Consider the following 25580-nt stretch of genomic DNA (forward strand, 5'->3'; position numbering starts at 1 on the left):
ATAGAGGAAGAAAGAAATAGGATTACTGTCTTGAAATAATCCAAAGATTTTTTTTTTTTAATGTGAGAGTGGGACTAATCATGTTTATACTGCCTTAAAGAGAAAGATTAAGGACCAAGGAAGAAAGTTGTAAGTTGTAAGGTTTCTCCTCAAATTAACAAACTCTCTGAGTGATCCAAAGATGGAAGGGGCACAATTTGGGGGGGGGGGTTAAGTTTCTGGTCACTGGAAGTGTTAGGAAAGCCCCAGCCTATACCCAGTGAAGATGTTTTAAAGGGGATTCAAACCTCAGATAGACGATTGGGTTAGACTCAAGGCTTCCTAAAGTCTGGATGTCTCTAGTGTTTCAGAATTACCGCAGGAGGTTGTGAATCCAGACAGATGTACATAGGCATTTTCTGTAGAATGAATCTCTATCTCTCAAAATTAGTCCTTCTCTCTCTCTCCCTCTCATAAGTGTAGGAGTTAAAAACACAAATGGAATGAAAAGTATTGCCAGATAGATAGTAATATATTTGTCACCGTGTTCTTTCTCAGTCATTGGCTATTAAAAGGTACAGTAGGGGGTAGGGTCTGTCATATTTTGACATTAAAAAAAGATTTTCCTTTTAAAATCTATTAGTGGTCAACACCCTTTCCAGCCTTGAGGTTCTTTGATTTTTGAACCAAATGTGTGCAAGAGAGGTGGGAAGCTACTTGTATTATCTTCTGTGAGCCAAACTCTGCTGGGCGTTTTAGAAACACTGGCCTTACAATGAATCATAGAACACTACATCAAAAACTAATGATGTAATGTATGGTGATTAACATAACATAATAAAATTAAAAAAATTAAAAAAAGAAACATTGGCCTTTGTGTGCTTAAAATATACATATATACATAAATATCTGAAAGTGGTTATTGTTTCTAGCTTATAGATTGAGAAAACTCAAGCTTAGAGGGGGTAAGTTATTTTCCAGGACTGCTAACTAAGTAGAGGGGCTAGCATTTGAATTTAAGAAAATTTGACTACTAAACTCATTCTCCATATAGGGTATCACCACTTGCAAATAGGTTAGCGAGTTAGTATTGCAAAGTAGGAAAAGCACTATATTGGGACTTAGAAGCTTTGTATTATTGCCCATCACAATCAAATTGCTTAAAGCCACTGGGCTCAGATTTCCTTATTTCTATAAAGAGAGGGATAAACTAGATTACCCTTTGAGCTCAAATTTCTGAGTCTTTCCCATTGTTTGATATTTAGGAAATAGTACTTCATGACCCTAGTTGAAAGGCCCTTTTCTGAAGTTCTGAAGCTTCCTGGTGCTAGGTGAAAAATTCCTGGCTTATTATGATGTTATAGAAGATTTTCTTTGACTTTTTCCATTTTTTAATAGAATAGAATGTATTTTTTCTTCCATTAACATGAAAGTACATTTTATGGAAATCACCCCTTCCTAACCCAGGTAACTTGGAATATTGAACTTACTTAGACACCGACTCCCCCCGCCCCCCCCCCCCGGCAATACACATCTCCACTGTTAAAATCCTGGTATAGATGTGCTCTTCACATTAATAATTACACTGGGTGTTTTCATAATTTATCATAATGACGCCATTATTGCTTATTACAGAAGGCCCCTTTCTCCCACCCCCACCCCCAAGTCTAATTGAGGTCGAGACAAGACCATAAACGCGATAATATAGATTGCATGCTCAGAGGAAATGGAGTTGGTTTCATAGTGGAGTTTTAATTTAGGATTCGTTCTGGTGATGTAGCCTCTTCCTATGGTACATTACTTTGAGCCCAATATAACTGCATTTTCCCACAGCTCCTCATTATAGCTACAGCTTCTCACTGCTTTTTAATTAAGGAAAAAAAAATAGGGAGAGAGGGAAAAATGAAACCTGCAGCTTAGGTTGGATATTGTCTGGGTACGCAGGGAGTATCGTAGGCAGATTGCTTATTTGATTTTTTAACTCTTTCCAAGCTTTCATGGAGATGTCTTGATTTCTGTTTCCAGGGGGATGGGTATATATAATCATCCATCACACACACACACACAAGAGGCGTCAAGATCTTTGGAAAGTAAAAGCTTCTCATATATATAATCTTGAAGCTTACTATAAGCTTTGAACAAGTGGAAATCCTTTACGTAACCTAGAAAGGCAACCGGCTGTGTGGTTGCATGGTGGCAAATGCTTAGTGAGCATTTATACCGCTCACCACCTATCGGGAGAGCAAGGCAGGGAATGTAGAAGATTTTTTAAATCGGTAAAGGCTGATGATGTTCTGGTACATCAGAAGTTAAGAGTTAATCATTTTTTCTCTGATCTTGTGGGCAGCAGAAACAAAGAAATGACTTTATGAGGAACAGTTTTCTTTTGTCATACCTTCATCTTGAGGGATTCCAAACACCTTTCCGATACCAAAACAAATTAATCTCCAAAGGTGACTGGTAAGAATGGCTTAATCCTTTTGGGATTGGTTTTGTAAGACACAAGGGAGCTCATGCCTGAGCTGTTGACCTCTGACAGGCTGCGAGTGTTACATTCCCTTCTTGAATCCAGAGCCGTTTGGCTCTTCTATAGTGGAATCGGTTTGACAGCTCTGAGATTCTTCCCCACTTACGTATTTTTGCTTTGTTTTGTGTAACTGATCACTCTCTCAGTAGCGAATATTGGTAAATATAATGTAGAGGTTTATTTCCAGGTCAGGGTATTGTTAGCTTTATAACTTTTTGTGGGGACCTTTCACAAGTAGGACTTCGGCTTTCTATGAGTCCATATTTTATGTAGTGTTGCTGGAAAGATGGTTCCATTTTGGCTTTATCAGGGAACAGAAAGCTCTTGAATGAAAATCTTCTAGACCTGTGGAGACCTGTGGTAGCCAGTATGGTAGCCGTGAGCTGTGTATGGCAGTTGGGCACATGAAATGGGGCTGGGGCTGGGTTGAGACACACTCTGAATGTAAAGTAATATGCCAAACTCCAGAGACTTACTTAGTACGAAAAAAAAGTAAAATATCACATTAGTAATTTTTAAAATACTGATTACATGTTACAGTGATAATATTTTAAATATATGGGATTAAAAACATTAAAATTAATTTCACCTGCTTCTTTTTACTTTTTAAAATGTGGCCCCTAAAAAATTTAAGATTACATCTATGGTTTGCATTTCATTTTAATTAGCAATAATCGCGCCTTGGATAAACCTCATTGGCTACGATACTGCCACTGCGCCAAGCTTTGCATTTCATTTTAATTGGGCAGCTATGTCCTAGACTGTTAAGCCCCTTGATAGCAAAGCAGCATTTGTCTTACATTTATGTCCCCAGTTGTCAGCACAGGCCTTATACATAGTTGGCATTTAATAAATATTTGTTAAAGAAATGAATCCCAACCTTTATTCTTCAAAGTGGTCAAATTTCAGAAATGTGTAGAAACTTCTCTTTTTGGAGTGTTAGTATCTGAAAAAGAGACAACCCTTGTTGGGAAGAACAAAAGTTTTTAAAATTTTGCCTTGGGAGAAAAAAAATGGCAGAAATAAAATATCTCCGGGCCTTTGAACAGCTTACCTATCTGTTGGAGGTGGGAGCTGATAATGCTGGTGAAGGAATCATGGCCGAGCACCCTAATGGGTTCTGCTCTGCTCTCCTGGAGAGTTGTCAAGAGAGGAGCTCAAGCTGAATGTCTGGCGGAGAAGGGAGTTGTAGAAACAGTTAGTGAACCTGGAATTTGCCCTCTTAGGGATGTTCTGCTTAGACTCTTCCTTATGATTAACAGAGCTGTCCTTGTCTCAAGAATCCATCCTGGCCCTTTCTGTCTCCATTTCCCCATTTAGACATGACCCAAATGGAAGCCTGGAACTGCCGCTGGGCCACCTTATTACTTGAAGACCCTTTAAGCTCTGCAGTTCTTTAATACATTATTTGTTTAATGATTGGTTTGCCAAATATTATTTTAATTTGGCCAGGGTCTTACATGACTTATATTTATGGCTATATGTTCTTGACTGAAAGTCCCTTGGACCTATCTCAGTTAGGGTCCTGGAATCATGGTAGATTAGCACACTTCCCAGAGATCAGGTTCAACTTTGAGACCAGGTTGTCTTTGCAAGAGTTTATTAAACGATCTCAGGCCTCCCCTCTCCCTGCTTAGAAAATAGAACTGTTAACCTACTTCTCTTGCCCAGAGATGTGGTGAAGATTAAGAGAAGTGCTTTAAGTTCTGCAGGAGGGAAGTGCTATTTCAGGGGAAATTATTAGAGGTCAAAGTGAAACTCTTCCCCTACCTTTGAGATGTTTGTTTTAAAAAAGTAGAAAGGAAGATGTATTCCAAAGATGACACTGCCAGTATTCTTCCAGGTTTGCATTTCTTAACTGTGGCAGTATTTAGCTTTTTCCTTTTAATTGTGGTCCACTGCCTTTTCTCTCTGCCCTCAGAGATAAACAATCCAGAAATCTCCTTTCTGTGGAGAATTGTGGAGCCCGTGCTTTGGTTTGACTGCTGCAGCAGCCTCACGCTAATCAGAATCGCAGCAGGCCTCGTTTTATGAGCCTGAAAGAATTAGTGCTCCCAGGGGGCTGAAGTTCCTTACCTGCTGGGGAGCTACAGATTTCTGGTTTGAAGCCTGCCCTCCTTTAGGATCAAGCTACCTTTCCTTCCTTTCTCACATGAAAACCACCACGTCCTTTTGCTTGTGGTCCGTGGTACCTGGCATGTTGATTTTCTTCTTTTTCTCTTTTTCTAAGTGCCAGTAATGACAATAGATTTTTATAATTTTTGTGTTTATAAAAGTAGAGTGTTATCATTTGAAATGATAATCTATCTCATGGAGGCTAGGAACAGAGTGAAAAATAGCAGGTGGTAACCTACAAACCAAATATTCTAATGTGAGTTTTCTAAGCAGTGTCATATGCTTAGACTTACTGGCACACCTGGTATGTGGAACCAGCGGGGTATGTGAATATAGAGGGAAATGACTTTGCACACTGGGATAGTGGAGTTCAGTAGCAGTGTAGGTTATAAGTCACAAGGTGAGATGTGTACTGTGTATGGTAGAAATTTGTCTCTTATCACCACCAAACAACTTAGCAGGTTGGCAGCAAATGTGGCATTCTCTTCTGTTGCTCATAATAAACCATGTCTCACCTAGCACACTATTAGTGTGTGTAGTTATTATAACATAAAAAGAAAAGCTCGTTGAGCCTAACACAAATGTCTTCTGTTGAGGAAGACAGAATCATGTGGATTACCTTATAGTCATAATCTTTTATTTTTGTTTAGTACTGTTGTTTAGGGCTTTTTTTTTTTTTAAGACTTTATTTGAGAGACAGCATGCGTGAGCCCGGGGTGGGGGTGGGGGCTGAGGGAGAGAGAGAAGCAGACTCCTCGTTGAGTGGGGAGCCTGATGCGGGGCTCCATCCCAGGACCCTGGGATCATGACCTGAGCTGAAGGCAGACGCTTGACGGGCGGAGCCACTCAGGCGCCCCTCATTTAGCATTCTTTCACTAAAGTTTGCAAACTTTTGGTACAAACTTCCAGTTGTGAATAAGTTCTGGGAATCCAATGTATAGCAGAGTGACTTTAGTTAGCAATACTGTATTGTATACTTGAAAGTTGCTAAGAGAGTAGATCTTAAATGTTCTCACCACCAAAAAAAAAAAAGGTAATTTTGTGAGGTGATGGAGGTGTTAACTAACTTATGTGGTAATCATTTTGCAATATATATATGAATCAACTAATCACATTGTACACAATGTTATATGTCAATTATATCTCAGTGAAACTGGAGAAAAAATGGTAAACATATACACAGAAGCATCGTTTGAAGTTCACAGGGAAAAGGTTATAATTTCCGTTTGCCATTTGTAGATGAAGAAACGAAGGTTTAGAGAGGTTAATGACGTGCCAGAGCTGCACCAGTAGTAACCTGAGCTGCTTGGAGACCTTGGGCTGTTTGATTCCTGGTGTAGTGCTGTTTCTCCTCAGCTCTGAAGCCCATTTCAGTAGTGCTTCATTTTATTCCAATTTAATGGAAGGCCACTGTTAAGAACTCCTCTGTGTACTGCAGCGTCAAAGGCAAAACGAAGACCTAACAGTGTGGTGGCCAGAGCCCTGGACCAGGAAGTGCCAATTGTGTTTTCAGTGCAGCTGCTGGCTTTGGGACTCTGGGTAATACTACCTCTGGGCCTTACTCTACCATACTCTTCCATAAAGTAGGACTTCGGAGTCCAGTAGACCCTTGGGTGTTACATAGGTAATCTTCTCTGCTTGAACTACTTGTGAGTGACTGTAGTCTTTCATAGACATGAATTAAAACCATGTGAAGGGATTGGTGTCGGGAATTGTATTGTAACTAGTAAATTGAGCCTAACCCAGCTCAACGTGGCTGTGTTCCCTGTGATTTCTATATACACAGCAACTTTTGTGAAGTGATAAAACTTTGCATATTAAAAAAGTTCTGTAAAAAAAAAAAAAGCCAACTACCTTGTAGGTGACTTTAGTCATGTATTTATAGAATCACTCCGGGTCCGAAAAAATGACCACTTGGAGCTTTACTTCATTTTGTGGGAGAAATCATATTGTATGGAGCCTTTCATTGGTGAATCCTTGAAAGCTTTTAGAATGTCTGCTACGTGTGCTCTTCTAGGTCTTTTCCAGCTCTGGAATCCTGTGTTTCTTTTTTTTCTTTCTCAGCCCAACAGGGGCACAAAACGTCCCCGGGATGATGAAGAGGAAGAGCTGAAAATGCGTCGGAGGCAGGCTGGTCCCCGAGACCGTGGCCGCTATCGGGAAGAGGAAATGGCAGTGGTAGAAGAAACAGACGATGACAAAAAGAGACTGCTGCAGATTATTGACAGAGAGGGCGAGGAGGAAGAGGAAGAGGTAAGGTGGCAGGCGAGGCTGGCCCTGATACGCGGTGTCTGTAGAGTGTCATTTTAGGTCAAATACTTCATTTTCTCTGAGCTTTTCAGCTTCATCTGTTAAACAGGGCGAAGAATACTTACTGCACAGTATTGACGTGAAGGTGAAGTGCGCTGATGGAGTTGGGAAGCATTTTCAAAGTGTAAAGATCATTATAGATAGAGTTTTTAAAGTCTTCTGGATTATGTGTCCTAATTGAGGCCCGAGCACTGGACTGTGGGGCTGTTGCTGTTGACTGAGGAGGGCCAGGGAGGCTTCCTAGACCGGGCACACTGAAGGCACTTCCATTTTTTAATGTAGTCAGTAGTCTTTGAAAGAGGAGTGGCATTTTATCAAACTCGTGGAAGGAGGCTTTTCAGTTGAGATGGCATTAGCAAAGCAGCAAAGGTGGAGAAGTTCAAGGTGGAGCTAAGAGGTTAGGTATTTACGTGTAATTGAGAAAGTACAGTTTAGGAAAAGAGGTGCTATTTGCTGTTCCTCAAGATGCCTTAAGGCATACTCATTCCTACCTCTGGACCTTTTGACTTCTGTGCCCTTTGTGGAATGCTCTTCCCCTAAGGCTTTGCATGGCGGGTTTCTTTCTTCTCATGTGGGTCTCAGTTCAGAGAAGCCTTTCCTATCTCTCAGGTAGTCTGTAAGTCATTCTCTTATCACTTTGGTCAGTATATTGTCTTCATAGCACTTACCGTGATCTGAAATTCTGGTTTGTTTATTTTACTCATTTGCTTTCCTCCCCCCCCCCACCTCTTCCGAAAACAGGGACTGGCTCTGTTTTGTTCACAGCTGTATCTCTAGCACTCAGTGCAGTGCCTAGCTCTTGGTAGGCCCTTGATAAATATTTATTGAATGAATAAATGAAGCTAAAAAGAGTAGAGGTAAAATACCAGTGATTAAAAATAAAATGACCTTACCTAAGTGTCTTTTTATATCCATAAGTGTTAACTTGCATGTTATTTCACCCTGGCATTTTGTTCAAAATGAATTATGGAAATGGATTCTTAAGAGCCAGCTGTTTTTTGGTTCCCTGAAAGACATGATGCTAAGTTTGGATTTAAAAAATGAAGCTGGAGTGTGAATCTGAGAAGGAAAAAAAAATGGATTCATATTCCAAAAAGGTCTTTACTGTGTTGTGACAATAACTCTCTCATTAGGATTTGTACAAGTGCTAATTTGGGGGTCTGCCCCTAAAAGATGGTGACACTTTGGAAATCTGTGGTGGGAGACGGTCCTGAATTTCCTCTCTGGGGGCAGCAGCCCTGCTAGGCTTAGACAAACCGTGTGTGTAGCACATCTTCTCTCCTTCCTTCCCTCTCGGCTCCCCCTCCCTCCCTTCTCCCTCCCTTCCTCCTCACTAGCTTCGGCTCAGTCTGTTAGCCCTGCAGCAGCAGTTAATTGGCAGGTATAATTCCCATGTAGGGCAAGGCTGGTACTGGAGGATTAGGGTAGTAGCTGTCATGGGTAAGTGGTTTCTAGCCTGGGAGACAGAAATGTAGTGTGGGACCAGGCCTTCTGTTAAGGGACAAGGGAAAAAGAGATCGCTTTGTAAAAATGACACATGGAAGACTACAAGTCCAGGACTTATTTTCTCACTGCCACCAAAGTCCCATTTAATGAAAAACAAGTGATGTTTGCCCCTGTAAAGTCACGTGGACTTGTAAAATATTATTGTCCTTTTTGTGCTATATCACCAGCATTCATCTTTCTGAAATCTCCCTCTGGTTTCTGACGTTGAGCTATTGGAGATACTGCTGTGGTCCATGACTAAGACTGATAATTCAGTTTTCCCCCAGTGTTGGAGGGAAATTAAAAGAGGGAAGGCCAAACTCTGGAGAGGCTAGGATTTGGGGGATCCTGTGAGAGCTGTATTAACACTATTACATTTTTTTTCCTGCAGGGTGGGCAAGATGTTAGCTAAGGGAAAGAAAAGAAGTGGAGATTGAGGTTGCTTGAAAGTGATTTAACCCTTCCTAAAAATTTAGATTACTTAGTGAAATCCTCGTGATACATTGGGTGCATCGTGCTTGTTGCTAGTAGTAACAATAAGGGTTTATGTTAATGTAGTGTCCTATAGTTTGTAAAACAGTTTTATGCACCTCATCTCTTTAGGTCATCTCCATGACCTTGAAAGAGAAAGGTAATATTTTCGCCCTCCCTCTCTCCCTGCCTGCCTGCCTGCCTTCCTTCAACACATCTTCCCTGGGTGCTTGCTGTGTGCCGGGCACTGTGATGGGCACTGGAGAGTCAGCAGTGAACAAGTAGACATGGGCCACCGAAAGGGGTGTTTACTCTGGTTTGGGGTTGGAGAGATTGTCTGGGCTAGATCCTGCCATACCTTCTTTATATGGGTCATGTGAAGGATTTAGAATTTTATTCTGAATGCCAAGTGGATGAATTCAAGAAAGACTTGTGAGGTAGAGTCTGTTGGACTTGGTGAGGGTTTGAGGATTATATTCAGCAAAGTGACATCGCCACGTGGCTAGTAAGTAGTGAAGCTTGACTCTGAGTCTTGACTGAGCCGGGGCACTGAGTTCGGTTTGTGAAGTTTCTCTTTAAGCTACAGATACTGGGCATGGGGTGGGAGTCCAACAGAGGTCCTCAGGAGCCAGGAGTCATTGATAGAATCTAAGAAATCTGTCATGCCACAAACGAATTTATAGATAACTCCTACTTAAAACCTAATATATGTTGGCTAACTGAATATAAAAAAACAAAACAAAACAACATATGAACATTGAAATTTAATAAAATAATAGCTAACACTTTTGAGTACTTACACAATTATGAGATGATTCAGTGCTTTCCAGAAGGATCAGTTTCTGGTTCTCTTAATAGCAGTCTTTGTATTGCTTTTAGGGGTGAGTTGTGGTCAGTGGCCACAAAAGCTGTGAAGCCAGGAGTTGGATGTCAAGAGAGGCAGAGTGCACTGTAGCGCGTGACTCTAACCTTGAAAAGAAACTGAGGAGAAAACATTCTTGAAATTTTAGTGTAGATTTTTTTGGGGAAAATGATTCTGTTTACAAAAATTCATTTTATTTACGTTTGTAGTTATTATCCCAGTGTTTGAAATAAGAAAACTGTATGGTCTACTAGTTTTTTATGTCTCCCCTGAGTGAGGTTACTAAATTCTTGATGCTATATTGGGCCTCTCTGATTTCCTTCCCAGCAGCTAGTAAGAACCTGAAACAGTAATGTGTAAGAAATGCAACGCAGTGACTGTTGCTGATGAACAAGCATTCTTATGGTATGGGCTGTACAGAAATAGGCTGTGAGTTGGATTTGGCCTGTGGACTGGAGTTTGTCCACCCCTGGCGTGGGGATTCCCAAAGATTGAGGTCCACTGTCATCGACTCAGGGTTTGACCTTGAACGAGTTCTTTTAAACCTGAGTGTTATCTTACCTGTAAAACAAGGAGAAGGATGGGTAAATATTAAATTAAACTATCTAATATTGTTGCTTATTCCATGCCATGCAGTATGCTCAAGAAATATTTGTTGAATGAGCTAGTCTTTAAAACCTTAAACCGAGCTTCCTGAACTAGTTGTGAGACAGAGTGATACGACATAGCATGTGATCTAGACCCTTAACCTTCTTTCCAGCGGGGGAGATAAAATGTGTACTGTATATTTAACCCGGAAAGGTGAGTGGCAGAATGGCATGAAAGAGCCATAGAAAAGAAGTAGTGATTAGTGAATAAGAAATCCCTTTGGACTGAAATTGTTGCTGTTTGTTTCCTTTACACCAGGAGGAACCACTAGATGAGAGCTCAGTGAAAAAAATGATCCTTACATTTGAAAAAAGATCATACAAAAACCAAGAGTTACGGATCAAGTTTCCAGACAATCCAGAGAAGTAAGGCTCTGTTTCGGTGAAACCCTCTTTCCTCCTACATGTTATGTTTGTTATTTTTGTTTTGTTTTTCATTTGTTTTGCCTGCTTTGGTTTTTGTGATTTGTGTCAGGAGTCCCAGGACAACCCACATGTTTGGGAAATCACTGGAAAGACTCACAGGGCTCAGAGTCAGTGGTACTCAAGGGCACACAACAGGATCAGCAAAAGGGAAAGACAGATAAGGCTGGACTCTGGAGAAATTCATGTATAGGCTCCTTGTCTTTTTTCTGCCTGGGTTACAGGCAGACATGTTCCTTTCTCCAACAGTGAAGTACATCAACATGTGTGTAGTGTTTCTGTCCAGGGAAGCGCATTTGAGTGAGACTTAAGAGTCCAAGATATTTATTGAAAACAAGTTATGTAGGCCTTCTCTGTCAGTAATGACTATCAAAATTCCACACTCCCAGAGGGAAAGCAGAAGTTAAGTGCTTCAGGTGGGCGGAACACCCTTATCACTTAGGGAACCTTTCAAAAGCCAAGTTCCCAGATACCAGCCTAGGACTAGATACTTGTAAAGATCAGGTCTACTCTGTTAACTCTTTTCTGCATTGTTCTTCTCAAGGCGCAAAGAAAACTGACCATGCCTGTCATTAGTGATAGCTTTACTGGTGAGAAAATTTCAAAGGCTTTGTGGTTAGACACATATGGGTGTGACTCTTAAATGACCTTGAATAAGTCACTTCTCCTTTCTTAGCCTCAGGTGTCTCATCTGTATAAACCTCCTTCACAGGGTTGTTGTGAAGATTGAGTGAGAATGATGGCAGGTGTTTAGCTCAGTGCCTGGCATACAGTTAAGTGCTCACGGGATGACAGTTCATGTGATTGTCACTGCACCAGCGCCTCTGTGTACTGTGAGGTGCTATCATGAGGAATCTGGTGTCTTTCAGTCCATCTTGACAAGTACTAACATGGAAAGATCACCGGTTATGTGACCAAAAAAATCAAGGTGTGGAATATGTACAGTATGTTTAGGTAGGGAAAAAAAATGAATTCTAACTAAAGGAATTGCATATTTATACAGATTTTAATGGTCTAAATCTCTCTTCGCTCCCTGTCTTTCTGCCTCTCAAGACATACACTTTTAATAAATCTTAATAGGCCCAAGGCCCCTGGGCAATTAAGAGTTGAATAGTACAGTCTTTGTACTCCAGTTTATAGGTTACTAGGGAGACTGACTCTAAATGCAGGGTAGAAGGAAATATACTTTAAAAGAGATAGAAGCAGAGTGCTGTTAGAGCATGGGGAAAGAAGCCATGATTACCAAGTTGGGGGCTGTTGAGGGCTTCACAGAAGAGGTGGTATTTGAGCTGGGCCTTGAAGAATGATTTTTATTTTAATAGGCAGAAGAGAACATGGAAAGGCCTTCCAGGTAATGTGATTAGCGTGAACAAAGGCACAGAGGTATCAGAGGGCATAGAGTCCTCATGGCAACCTAGTGAGGCTAGTGTGATTCAGTACGTCCTCTCTGTCCTGTAGATGAGGAGGTACAGAGAGAGGAGAACCTCGTTACTGGACCCAGGCCGCAACCCTCTTTGATCAGAGCTCAGCCTTCCCAACACCAGAGTCCTGTCAGTTTTGTGCTGACCTCTACCATATCGTAGCACTTGTCATACTGCATTGTGTCTGTGTATGTATGTGTTTGATTATACAAGTAATACATGAACAGACGGTCATTATAAAAAACACCAACAGTGCATAAGTAAAGTAAAAAATGAAAGTTCTTCACTTCACAGACCCCCTTTCCATTCCGCTACCCGGAGATAGTCTCTGTGAGTATTCCTTTAGATTGTTTTCTGTACATATATTTACATATGTAATTTTTCCCCTTCCTAAATCATACTGTACATATTCTGAACCTTGATGGTTTTACTTACATAACAGGAGATCTTTCCATGCATGTTTACCTTTTGTTTTGTGACTGGTACGGCGTGTTTTGTGACCGGTGTGGCGTGTTTCATGGTGTGGAGATACCGTGATTTATTTACTATTTTTCTTTGGATGGATATTTGGTTATTTTAAATATTGACTTTTGTGAACAATGCTGCAGTGAATATCTTAGTGTGCATTATTTCTGTGGGATAGATACCTAAGTGTTGAATTCTCCAATTGAAGGGAATGTATTTTAAACTTTGATAGCTCCTGCCAAATTCCATACCCTGGCCTTTTATTCTACCAGCAGGTCTCTTTCCCTAAATTTTTGCCCATGGTGAATGTGATCTTTGTCGTTTGTTCTATTGTTATTTCCTTCCTCAGTGGTTTTCCTGCATTAGACTCTGTGCCTCTCAGGAGGTAGACTGTGTCTTGTTCGTTTCTGTTTGTAGTACCTAGCACAGTTCTGGCCATACTGTAAGTGCTCAGTAAACAGGAGAGATCTTACATGGTTGAGGTTATCCATACTACATTCCCATTGCTTGGAACCTGAGGATACATTATGAGAAAGCTATGCTATAGGTTGATAACACTAGAAATTTAAGAACCACAGTACTTTTTGGAATGCCAATATTGCCTTTCTCCGCTTGTAAGTATACTTCTGTCGGTGTAGAGCAGTGAGTTTCTGCAGGTTATATTCACCATCTACATCTTAGGTACCACAGATGCTCCAGTGTTACAATTCATAAAGTGGTTTTAAGAAAATGTTATTGCATTAAAAAACAACAACAACAACAACGTTTTCCATCCAAATTTATACACTGTTTTAGTTTTTAAGTCACAACATTAGAAAATTGAAATTATGCATAAAGAACATTTTTTTCCATATCTAAAAGCAGGAAACTACATTGTGTTTTAACCTTGAGTTCTTGAATTCTTACGGGTGCAGTGTCTTTTATAATTCTCTAGACCAGCGAGGTGCAATTAAGATGAAAATTGCTAGAGCATATTTGAATGAAACTTTCCGGTTGAGATCAGAAATGTTCAAATTTATTTTCCCATATATGCAATTGTCATTTTGATTGCATACCCAAAAATGCCTCTCTTCATTTGGCTGCATTTCAGATTCAATTGACAATTCTTATGCAGCGTCTACTTGGCACTGTGTGATCATTCTCCCAAACATCACATGAGTAGAGTGTGCTCCTTTTCTCCTTCTCTTCATTTTTGTAGGGCTGGAATTACTTAGTTTATTGGTTCTCAAACTTTTTAGTCTCAAGACCCCTTTGCACTCTTAAATTATTGAGTACCCCAAAGTGCTTATCTTAGGAAATTTTAGAATATACAAGCACACATTTCATTAGCCCTCAGGGCAATGATAGCACCACGTGTTGTGCAGCCCTCTGGAAAATTCCACTATACACTCCTGAGAGAATGAGAGTGAAAAGGCAAATAATGTTTTGGATTTACCATAAAAATAGTTTTGATCATATAGGCTCCTGAAGGATCTCTGGCCAGCTCCTACCCCACCCTGGGGTCCTAGGACCACACTTTGAGAATTGCTGATTCATTTGGGTGGAAGAAACCTCATGCTTCCTATGTATTGATAGCTGGTTTTATGATTGCAGGAGAACTCATTGGTTTCTGTTGCTTTTCTGGTATTTTTGACTTCACTGATCATTTGCTAATATTCACTCTTGTGGTTGAAGGAGAACATCATGCTGGTCTGAAGCAAATGTACATGGGCAGATGAGGAGAATATTCTCTGTCATACCAGATGGAATTGATGACCCTGCCTCAGCCTGGGTTACTGTTTTAATATGTTGCTCTATTGCTTTCCCATTGACCTCTAACTTGATCCTTTCTTCCAGTTGTGCATCAGCTGTTGCTAAGGGTATGCCTAATCCCTAGACAGTCAGTCCTTTATAAATGTTGTAGTGTGTGCTTTAAATGAGTAGGCTTATTCTTGGTCAGCCAAAAGAGAAGAAAATTTTCTTTGTTATAGCAGAGCAGACTTGAGGGTACCTAGATGTATTGAGCACCTGCTATGTGCCACCTGTTGTTAGGCACATTATATTTATTATCTCTTTTAATCCTCACTATAATTCAGCTAGGAAGCTTAAGGAAGTTGAAGTTTAGAGATAGGTTAGTTAATATTTTCCATCTCCCTTGTCCAGACTGGGGCCCTGTTCCAGTAACAGTTTTCTTGGGCAGCACTAGACATCCTTACAATTAATTGCATTGAATAGATTGTTTAGATTTGTGCCTTGCTAGAAGCTCCATGAGGACAGCAGCTGGGATTGTGTTGTTATTTGTTATTTCCTCAGTACTTGGCACAGTGACTGGCACCTAGTATGTGTCCCATGAATGCTTGTTAACACACTGCTCTTGGTGACACAGCCTATAAATGTTGTGGCTGGGGGTGTAACCCAAGTCAGTCTCATTCCCAAGTCCAGGGGTTTCCTACTCTAGTTCATTATTAATGTAACATTGGACCCCAGTGGTATTTTTGTGTTGTTTCCCTGCTCACAGTTGACTTTTTGCTTGTTTTGTTGGTTTTGTTTTGATAATTTTATGACTTTCTAAACTTAAAAACATTGGGTTAAAACTGCGTAGTTGGAAGAAGAATTTCCAGGTTGGAAGGGACTGAAAGGTGCAGTCCATTCTCCCTCTCCTTCTTGATTTTTTTTTTTCCATGTCACCCTTTATTAATTACCCCCAGTGACAAGGATCTAACTTTACAAAGAAACCTGTTTCATCTTTGGCAGCTCTGACTCATAAGATTTCAACTCGGAATGAAAAAGAATTTTAACACATTCTTTTATGAGAGGATGTCTAGACTCCTTATAATCTCAGTTGCTTCCCCAAATTAGTTTCTATAGCCCTCCTAAATAAAGTATGGTTCCTGTAACAGATGTCATATACCTTAAGGGTCATCTGATCTGCATGATAACTTATATTTTCTTCTAAGCAGGCTGAAACCACAGCAGCTTTTGTGGCAGCTGCTTTCCTCTGCTCCTTCCTTTAACAGGTATCTGCTAAATTTCTTTGGTGGATTAGGGAGTGTGCCCAGTGCTGGGTGTCCGGAGATGAAGGAGTAGTAGTCTCTGTCCTGGCAGAACTATCTCATGGTCTGATTTGTATTGCAGTTACAATTGACTAACACCATCAAGTCCTTTCTACGCACGTGCTCTTACTCAACCGTATCTTTCTCACCCGTACATTTGTACCTGACTTTATGGTTCAGTGCAGTGCTCGGTGTGGATCCTAGGTAATTGTCTTCCTGTTAGATTTGGCCCATCATTATTGCTTGTCAGGAACTTTTTGAAATGATTTTGTCAGCTCCTGTGTTCACTGTCTCTACATAAGCTTTGTGTTATATGACGTTTGTTAAGTTTGCTGTTTATATATCTTCACCCAAGTTGTTCATCAAAAACAGGCCTAAGGGGCACCTGGCTGACTCAGTCAGAAGAGCATGCGACTCTTGATCTCGGGATCATGAGTTTGAGCCCCACATTGGGTATAGAGATTCCTTGGAGTCCCGGGATCAAGTCCTGCATCGGGCTCCCTGCTCAGCGGGGAGTCTGTTTCTCCCTCTGACCCTCCCCCTTTCATGTGCTTTCTCTCTCTCTCTCTCAAATAAATAAATAAAATCTTAAAAAAAAAAAATAAAATCTTTAAAAAACAAAAAACAGGCCTAAGGATGGAGCCCTGTGGGATACTACCAGAGGCTTCTCTTCAGGCTGACATTCATTCATTGATTATACCCCAGGTCCCCACACCTTTTCCTTGTGCTCAACGTGACTTTGCTTAGTACTATTTAGTGCCCTTGTCAGTTCTTCCCAATGAACTGTAAAAGTCTTTTATCAAGTTACTCCCTAGTACTACTCATGTAAGGCAAATAAGCCTTAGGGATTTGCTGAGCCTTTTAGGTTCAAAGATTATACAGATTTATTGCCCCAATATCTGAATTCTATGCCAGCCCTTCCAAGTCATGATTCTGATTTGACTTCCATGCTTTAGGTGATAAGGAACTTACTGATCTAAAGGGTAATCTATTTGTAAGCATAGTGAAGGAGCCTTAAAAAAACTGTGGAATCTTGAGAAAAATAATTTTGAAATTAGAATAATAAGCAGGTGAGAATAGACAAGGAAGCATTGGAAAAGAAGAACAACAGAATGTTTTGTGGTAACGGGTAAAATATGCCATGATAATGTGGAAGTGTGGTCCTGGCTCAGGAATTTGCAGACAAATCTGTGAAATGGAGTGGAAAACCCATAAAAAGATTAGAGTACACATTAAAATTTAGTGTATGATAGAGGTGGTATTTCTTCAGATCTGTGGAAAAAGGATAGGTTATGGTATTGGGACAATTGGCCAAACATTTGCAGAAAATAAAGTTACATCTTTGCCCCATATCATATGCTAAAATATACCTCGGATTTACTTACTCCTAAACATTTAAATATGTATAAACATAGAGATAGTATATCATAAAATATATTTGGTCTTAGTGTAGGAAAAACCTTACTCAGGGTGCATGTAAGATAGAGTTCATAAAGGCAAAGATTTAACTCCTTAGGCTTTTAAAAACTTTTATGTTAAAAAGCACAATGTACAAATTAGAGGGCAAATATTTTTCGTTGCTTTATTTTTTTGTAACATATGGCAGAGATTAATTTTCTTAATGTATAGGGTGCTTATAAATCAGTAAATAAGATGAGCACCCTGATATAAAAATGGTCAAAGGAGAAACAACTAGTAAACATTAACAGAATTTTAACTTAATATCAGAAGTGCAAAATAAAAAATAAGTTATATTTCTCATCTCAAATTAGAGGAGATTTTAAATAGATAATACTGGTTTTGAGGAGGCTGTGGGAGAAATAGGCACTTCATAGACTGCTGGTACCTTTCTGGCAGGCTAGAGCAAAATCTGTTAAGTTATGTGTACTTTCTGACTGGGCACCTTCCTGGAAATTTATCCTAACAATAATTATGAATACATACATTGTAATGTCATTTGTTATAAGGGAAAAGTTTGGAAACCATCTAAATGACAAAGGGGGATTGGTAAAATAAATGATAGATCCACACAAGGAAATATGATGTAGCTTTTTAAAATGTATTATTTAGAATAAACATTTCAGATAGGCTTAATCTCCTACACCCGCTCTGGGATTGATTGGTGGTTTCTTCTTGGAACACTGTATTGAGAAGGATTCTGAAGTGATGTCTGGGCTCAGCAGGGAAGCGCACTGGGTTCAGTGAGGGATTTTGCCATGGAAGGAGAAGGAGTGACAAGTGTTCGATACTGGCTTTTCCTGTTGTAGAAGAATGCTTAATGATAAGGGAAATTGTTCAGCCTATGTTAACAACAATGGCAAAAATTGAATATAGAACTGTATACTATGTAGGCTACTTTTGCGGGGGCGGGGGGGGGTAGGCTATGAGTTGAGAAAAACTCCTTAACCTACCAGAATATTATCAGTGGTTATTTCTGGTCACCGAGATAATGGATGGATGATTTCTGTTTATTTTTTGAAAGCTTGTCTTTTCCCAGTTTTCTATAGAAAGTAGTATTTTATAATTAGAAAAAATATATATAAATGTTATGATTAAAAATAGTAATGGGGAAAAACAGTGGTAAGGATATTGTCTGAAATACAGGCATGTTTTTAAAGAACTATAGTCTCCAGAGTTTTTTCCTTGTAGAATCCAGATTTCTGGAGAGGTGGTTTTTGCCCAGCCCCTCAGCATCTGAATGAGGCATATGTAACTTCAAGAGTCACTGCTTATGTTCCTTTTCTTTTTTTAAATTAAAGCATACTGATATAAAATTAAATTGAGGCCATTTGATTAAGCAGGCATCTGTGGATATATAGAGACAAAAGATATAATTTCTATCTTTAAGAAGCGTACATTCTAGAAGGGAAGATCGACATAATAGTAACAGCAGTGGCAGGAGAAGAAATGAGAGCAAACGTGTAGTGCTTTTTATAGGCCAGGCATTTTTCTTAAGTGCTTTATTTATTCATTTACTCTTTACAGTAGACCTGTGAGATAGGAACTTTATGATCTTATTTACAGATGAGAAATTGAGGCATGGAGAAGTGAAGTAAGTGACTAAATCAGGTTCAAACCCAGGCAGTCTGACTCCAGAGTCTGTTAAACCACTGCTGGGGTGCCTGGGTGGCTCAGCTGGTTGTGTCTGACTCTTGGTCTCAGCTCAGGTCTTTTTTTTTTTTAAGATTTTATTTATTTAAGAGAGGGAGAGGGAGAGAGAGAGCGCACGTGTGAGCAGGGGGAGGGACGGGGTAAGGGAGAGGGAAAGAATCTCAGGGAAACTCCACACTGAATGCAGAGCGTGACACAGGGCCTGATCTCACAACCCTGAGATCATAACCTGAGCCAAAACCAAGAGTCAGATGCTCAACTGGCTGAGCCACCCAGGTGCCCCTCAGCCCAGGTCTTGATCTCAGGGTCATGAGTTCGAGTTCAAGCATGGAGCCTACTTCAAAAAAGGCAACAACAACAACAACATGTGCAGTCTCTCCTTGGGTTACTTGGACATGATAATACAGATATCCTTTCAGATCTGTCCTCAGTTACTCTTCGGTCAGGTTTTGTTCAGTTGCTTTACATGGATTGGCTCACTTCCTCCTCAGAGCAAACCTTCCTGTCTTGTTCATCAAAGGCTTACTGGGCATTTCTGATATGTCAAACACCGGGGGAGGGCTGGGAGAGGTGAATGCAGAGCAGTTTTGTTCTTAGTGCGTGGGCATAGGTTTGTTGAAAGGTTTGGGTGTGGAAATGTGAGTGCAGTATCATGCTCTGTAAGGTGTGGTGGTGATTACAGGATGCTGGAGACCAGCGCTGCTTTACTTTGGGATCTGCCCCCTAATCAGCTTACTGAAGGGAGAGGGTTTGGAGGAAAGCAGGGTATTTTTGGATGGCAGGAAAATCTCAGTATCTTCCTTTGGGTGAGGGGAAAAATTGGCCCTCGATCTGAAGTGGCAGGTAAGAGAAACCCTTTTTGGGTTAGTAGGATAACTGTGTCAGGGCAACACAGTGGTCATGGTAGCTAATCCACAGGACTGGTGGGCAGATCATTTAATGCTAAAAATGTTTCAGGAGCCTCTAAAAGGCAACTTGTGACTGCAAGAGTAAGGGGAACTCTGTAATGAGATCTGAATCCAAGATTGATTTTTGTAATGAGGAAATCGATTTCTCAAGGAAATTGTGTGACAGTATGATGTTTGGATGAGTGTACTTCCTGGTTGGTCTGTTGCAGACACTTTGACAGATTGTTTCTCTGTCTGGATTATGTTGCTGTTTGCTCCTCAGTGCTGATAAGTACCCCTTTCCTTTCACTGATGCTGTCTTGTTTTCCCCTCCTAGGTTTATGGAATCCGAGCTGGACCTAAATGACATCATTCAGGAGATGCACGTGGTGGCCACCATGCCAGACCTGTACCACCTCCTGGTGGAGCTGAATGCTGTGCAGTCTCTCCTTGGGTTACTTGGACACGATAATACAGATATCCTTTCAGATCTGTCCTCAGTAGGAAGGCTGACAGGGTGAGGGAATACTGTTTACTCTCTTCTCCTGTCTTGTCTCTGCTGATGTCTGCTGTCACGTCTGGTGTTCTATTTTCATTCTAATTATCTCCCGTCTGGAAACACACGCTGCTCTTTACTCATTTGAAAATCTGTTTTTATCTATGACTAAATCTTGGGCAATCCTTAATTGTCCTATTTTCTCTTATTAGTGCTGGAATTCATTGTGATGTATCTGTTCATACCTTAATAGCATTAATTTCTCAGGATCTTGATTTTCCAGGTCCATTATAGCGGCAAGGCCAGATAGGATTTGAATCTGTTGATCTAGACATCATTCTGCTAACAGACGGCCCAGTGGAGTTGAGGAAAGAGGAGGCAGTGAACCATGGTAGAAAGCACACTGGAATGTCCAGGAAGACAGGGATTTTAATTTTATTTTGTCCAGTACTACGTTCCCTATTCCTTAAAAAAGGCGTGGGCACAGAAACACGTAATATTTGTTGAATGAGCATTAGAACTAAACAGATGATCTAGCTTTGGCTCCCAGCTTCATTTCTTGTATGAAATTTGATGCCCCTCCAGCCCTCAGTATTGTCCTCTGCAGGAGTGGAGTTAATAACTTTTGCCTTTCATTGTTATGGAGGATTAAAGGAGACCATGTGAGGACTAAGCAGTTTCTGATACACAGTAGGCACTTAGTGGATGTTACTTTTACCTGAATCTGAACCGTGACTTCCAAAACCATTTAATACGTTGTCTTTGCTCTCAGATGTGCAGCAGCTTTCTGCAAACGGCTTTTGATGTGCCGTTGGTCGGGAATATGTTCATTAAAGCAAATTCTCTTCCAATACTTTTTCTGTTTGAATCCAGATTTCCGAAGGTAGGAGACAAATTTAGTTAGTCTGCCTGAGTGATATTCATGGGGAATCTGCTGCTGCTTCATGTTATTTTCATCTTCCTGGTAATCTCTCTCCTGAGAGCATGTCTGACTAGGTTCTTTCCTGCTTGATAATTCTCATAGAAATAAATCAGTGAATAATTTTAATGCAGGTTTCTTTAACGGTGCTCTTAAGCCATTTCTGAGACTTACAAGGTTAGATAGTACTAAGAATCACTCTTGTCAGTCCCCAGGTTGCTGAGTGTGTTCCTCAGGGTTTACTTCTGGGTTCTGGGTTGTACGAGAACCCTGGTTGATTACCTTGTTTCTGGATCAGCTTAGTATAGGGTCTCATGAATTCATGCAGTAGACATGCCTTGAGTGCTTATTATGTACCAGGCACTGTACTAGACCCTGAGGAACCATGGACTAGACTGGATGTCAAGCAGCATCAGTCAATAAGCATATATTTGGGTGTCTACCATATGATCAGCCCTATTCAAGGTACTAACCAGTCCTCACAGAGTTAGTAAGGTAGAAGGAGTTCTAGTTGTGACTTTACATTTTAATTCACCTACAGAATGGTAGATTTTCAGGATCTAAACAGACCTGAGAGATGACTTAGCCCGGTGCCTTATTTATTTATTTAGTGACAAATCAGAGGTCCAGATGTTGGACAGCTAACTGTTGAAGTTGAGGCTGGCCCTCTGGGCCCCCCCAGTTTCCAGCCCAGTGTTGTTTCAAGTGCATCTTGAGCCCTCCCCCTATAGGATTTATTACATCCCTGACAGAGTTGCATAGTGTCATCTGCTACCTTGTGTATTCACACAGGAATCACCAAGTTGTTTCTGGAAACACAGCTCTCGTTCTTTTTTCTGTTCCTGCTAACTCAAAGTAATAGTAGCAGCTTTCGGAAGATCCTGACATTTTGCTGATTCACCAGCCTGGTTCCTGCTGGGGAGAAGAATGACACAAGAAGTGCTGTTCGACATCGGCATACTTGGGAAAGGCAAGGGCACAGATGTTCCAAGTTGTTAAGTTCTGGTCTTTAAAAAGGAGAAGAACAAGTCCCCCTATAATAACTTTGACAGACTGCCATTTCCCTCCTGTTTTCTGAGAGCTAAACTGCGTTTTTGTTTTTGTTTTTTTTCCCCTCTAGTGTGCCAACCTTCACCCTCCTGCCCTAATGATATTTTTTAAAGTCTGATTTTTAATTATGCCGTACATCAAATTTAAAGTGCATTTGAAATTTTTTTAATTACCTAATTTTAATTAGCTGCAGCAGTTAGGGTGAATGTCATCGTCCTCAAAGTACAGTTTTTCTTGAAAGTGGTTTCAGGAAAGGGTAGGCCCTCTTGACTTGTGTCTGACACATCCTCTACTATTTCGGGACGTTGATCTCCCAGTAGCAATGCATTCTGCTTCCTGTCTTATCTGTGATCTATAATGGAGATTTTTCTTCAGAAGACGCTTGTTAACAATTTACTGTTGTACAGCTGTAACTGCCCGAAACACCTTACCATGAATAAACAATTTCATGGCAGTCATGACTTAAATTTTTCATCTTCTTTAGCTCTTCATTTATCAACCAAGACCATACGTGGCTGGTTGTGCTCCCAGCAAGCCCAGGTCATCTTTGCTTTGTCCTTCTCTGAGAAAAATAAACTATAGGGATTTTAATTGGATCAGAGGCTGGTTTGTTGTAACCTTAAGAAGCAGAGTTGCGAGAAAACAGCTTGTGCCTCATCCTTTCAACCGTGAGAAGCAGCTTCAGAGTTTATTCTGGCGCTCTGCATCACTGCTGCTCGTGAGGACCTGTCAGCGCTTCTGTGCCTCGTCTCCCCCCTTGAGAGGCTGGAGCCCACCGTCGGTTGCTGCAGAGTGGAATTCTGGTCTGTGAAGAGCATCTCTGGGGGTGAGGGACAGAGAGGGAGGGGCACACCCCTCACACAGTACTGAAGAGTCACTCTGAATGTGCTAGAAGGGAACACAAGGTAGGATCCAACAGCTGCTGCCTTTTAGAAATACTGCTTTTTAGAACCATTTTTCCTTTGAAGTAGGTCATTTAAATATGTTTAGAGCCCTTTTTTGTGAACCTTTTGGAGTGTTTCTACAGAAACATAAAATCAAAGGTACATTTAAAGATATTTTCTTAAGGTACTGCTAAACAAACAGTTTTGTTTGTTATTGTTTGTTTGTTACGCTTAAGCCGTATTTCCTCATTTTGCCTAAAGGAACAAGGAGGAATAAAACAAGGGGAAGATAAAACCCCAGATGGTGGCTCATCACCCCTTTTACCACCAACAAAAAAAATAAATCACAGCACCAAATCCATAAGCATCCTATTTTTGTATGTCATTAGCTGTATTCTCAATTTGAGTGACAAGTCAGTGGAATCCTTTCTAAAGTCTTTGTGGTAGATCATGGCATTTACGGGCTTCCTCCTTTTTGTGATAAGCCCTGTTGGGTCCTATTGGGAAAACAAGAAATAATAACTCCAGTTGAGCAAAAACACTTACTTACTTACAAGTTACTATGTGTGGTAAGTGCCCTTGGAGTATTAGGCTCATGAAATGCCATTGGAGTTTTGAGGTGTGAGTCATTTCTGGCTTGGGGGTGAATAGGGAATTGGGCATTGGAGATGGGTAAGCTTTTGACAGATGTGGAGATCAGAGTGTATTTCGAGTTTATTTTCATGGTCTGTACCTTGCCAATGCAAATTGCCATTCCTTACATGCTAGAAGCTGATGTGCTCATGTAATCACTACAAACTAACCAGGATATCAGGCTCATGACTTTACTTAAAAAACAAAAAACATCAAGACACTGCTTCCCAGGTCAGTGCTCTATTCTTTAAAAAAAAAAAAAATATATATATATATATATATATATATATACTCTCTCTCTATATATATACTCAATATATATATATATACTCTCTCTCTCTCTCTCTCTATATATATATATATATTGAGTAAACCCAGTTTGTTCAAAGTCTGCTTTGTCTCCACCTGTTTGTGACTCAGAAAAACTAGGTCTCATTGTAATAATGTCAACCTAAGGCATTATTACAGTGGGTTGCATACTAATATGTGGGAAGGGAGAAATTTGTTAGTTACAGAGGAGATCATTGGTGCTGATAGGACAGCTTTTTTTGGGGGGGGGTCTGGGATAATTTTAGGAAGTAGTTGTTAGCACTATTCCTTTCTAAACAACTGCCTAATTTTCTTAGACTCTAGAAAGCCAGGAGGACCTGCAAAGTTGTCCTGTTGGATTTTGTGAAGGATTACTGTGGGAATTGGAAAATAAAGAGCAGACAGACTTTTTTTTAGACCAGCAGGGATCAATTGAATTTGAGCAGTTGGGTCTGAGAAAGCTAAAGTGGAACAAACTGACTGCAACACACCATATTGTCCCAGAGGGTGTGTACAATAGTCAGGGGTGCCATGTGTTAGAGCCCCAGTGTTAATGAGCAGGAATAGGGCTGGGAAGGGTTTGGGCCTCTTAAGGGCTTTCTTCTAATTGGACTGGGACAGAGTTGGCTATTGCTCTAGTGCTTTCCTGCAAACACTGTCTAACAAGACTAGTGTATCTTGAACCGTTGCTTTGCTGGGAGATGTTCTCATCTCGATATTTCCAGAATCAAAACTACATTGAAGAGAAGATACTTTTTTTTCTCATCAGTAGTCTGACATGTCTGATGATCTGTGCAGATAAGTCACCCATTTTTCTGGAGCCTTTTAAGTATGCTCTGAAGAAAGGTCAGGTAAAAAGTGCCAAAGTGGCAATCTAGGAAAAGGACCTCTTAATATAACTTTTGATCTTGTTTATGAGTTTTAGGTGAATTCCATGCCCCTGGAAGATTAGGGTGGTTATAGCCCGCTTTGGACATCTCCCCTGTGGCAATATAGTGCCCCTTAGCCATTAGTAGGTACTTACTGAATCTTGAACGAGTGCATTTTCTCCTTCATATTAGTTTGATCTAGGTTTGGGAGAAAATTAAGAGTCCAGGTTTATTCTAGGTAGCTCTGTGCCAACTGTTTTAAAAGGAGAAAAAGACCATTGTGTCTGTGTTTTGAAATTCGTCTGCATTAAATGAGCCGTATCTAATCACTGTCCTAATCTAGAAGTAAAAGAAAAAAGTTTTTGGTTTTTTTTTTTAAACCCAGATTTGTTCCAATAAATCAGTTATATTCCCTGAATCTAGACTGGTTCATTTTTCTTAAGGAATCCTTTTTGAAATGACTTTTTTTTTTTTTAAAGCTTTTATTTATTTATTTGACAGAGAGACAGCGTGAGAGGGAACGCAAGCAGGGGGAGTGGGAGAGGGAGAAGCAGGCTTCCCGCCTAGCAGAGAGCCCGATGCAGGGCTTGATCCCAGGACCCTGGATCATGACTGAGCCACCCAGGTGCCCCTGAAATGACTTTTTTTAAAAAGCTATCTGCTTACTACATCTTGTTCTTATCTT

General features: G+C 40.4%; 1 protein-coding gene and 1 pseudogene across 1 annotated transcript in view; one reads left to right on the top strand and one right to left on the bottom strand.

Moving 5' to 3' along the window:
* The window catches only part of CTNNBL1 (catenin beta like 1), a 161247-nt gene that overhangs the window by 26014 nt on the left and 109653 nt on the right, over positions 1-25580 (top strand). The window contains exons 2-4 of the mRNA XM_028118615.2: positions 6686-6874; positions 10656-10762; positions 20073-20212. Of these exons, the coding sequence (XP_027974416.1) occupies positions 6686-6874; positions 10656-10762; positions 20073-20212 (436 nt within the window). The remainder of the gene's footprint in view (positions 1-6685; positions 6875-10655; positions 10763-20072; positions 20213-25580) is intronic.
* LOC114220871 (U4 spliceosomal RNA) lies at positions 3108-3231 on the bottom strand (annotated as a pseudogene).

Source organism: Eumetopias jubatus, unplaced genomic scaffold (genome assembly GCF_037043125.1).
Source record: "Eumetopias jubatus isolate StellerSeaLion01/CBP00866 unplaced genomic scaffold, mEumJub1_p1.0 scaffold_9, whole genome shotgun sequence".
NCBI classification, from domain to species: Eukaryota; Metazoa; Chordata; class Mammalia; order Carnivora; family Otariidae; genus Eumetopias; species Eumetopias jubatus.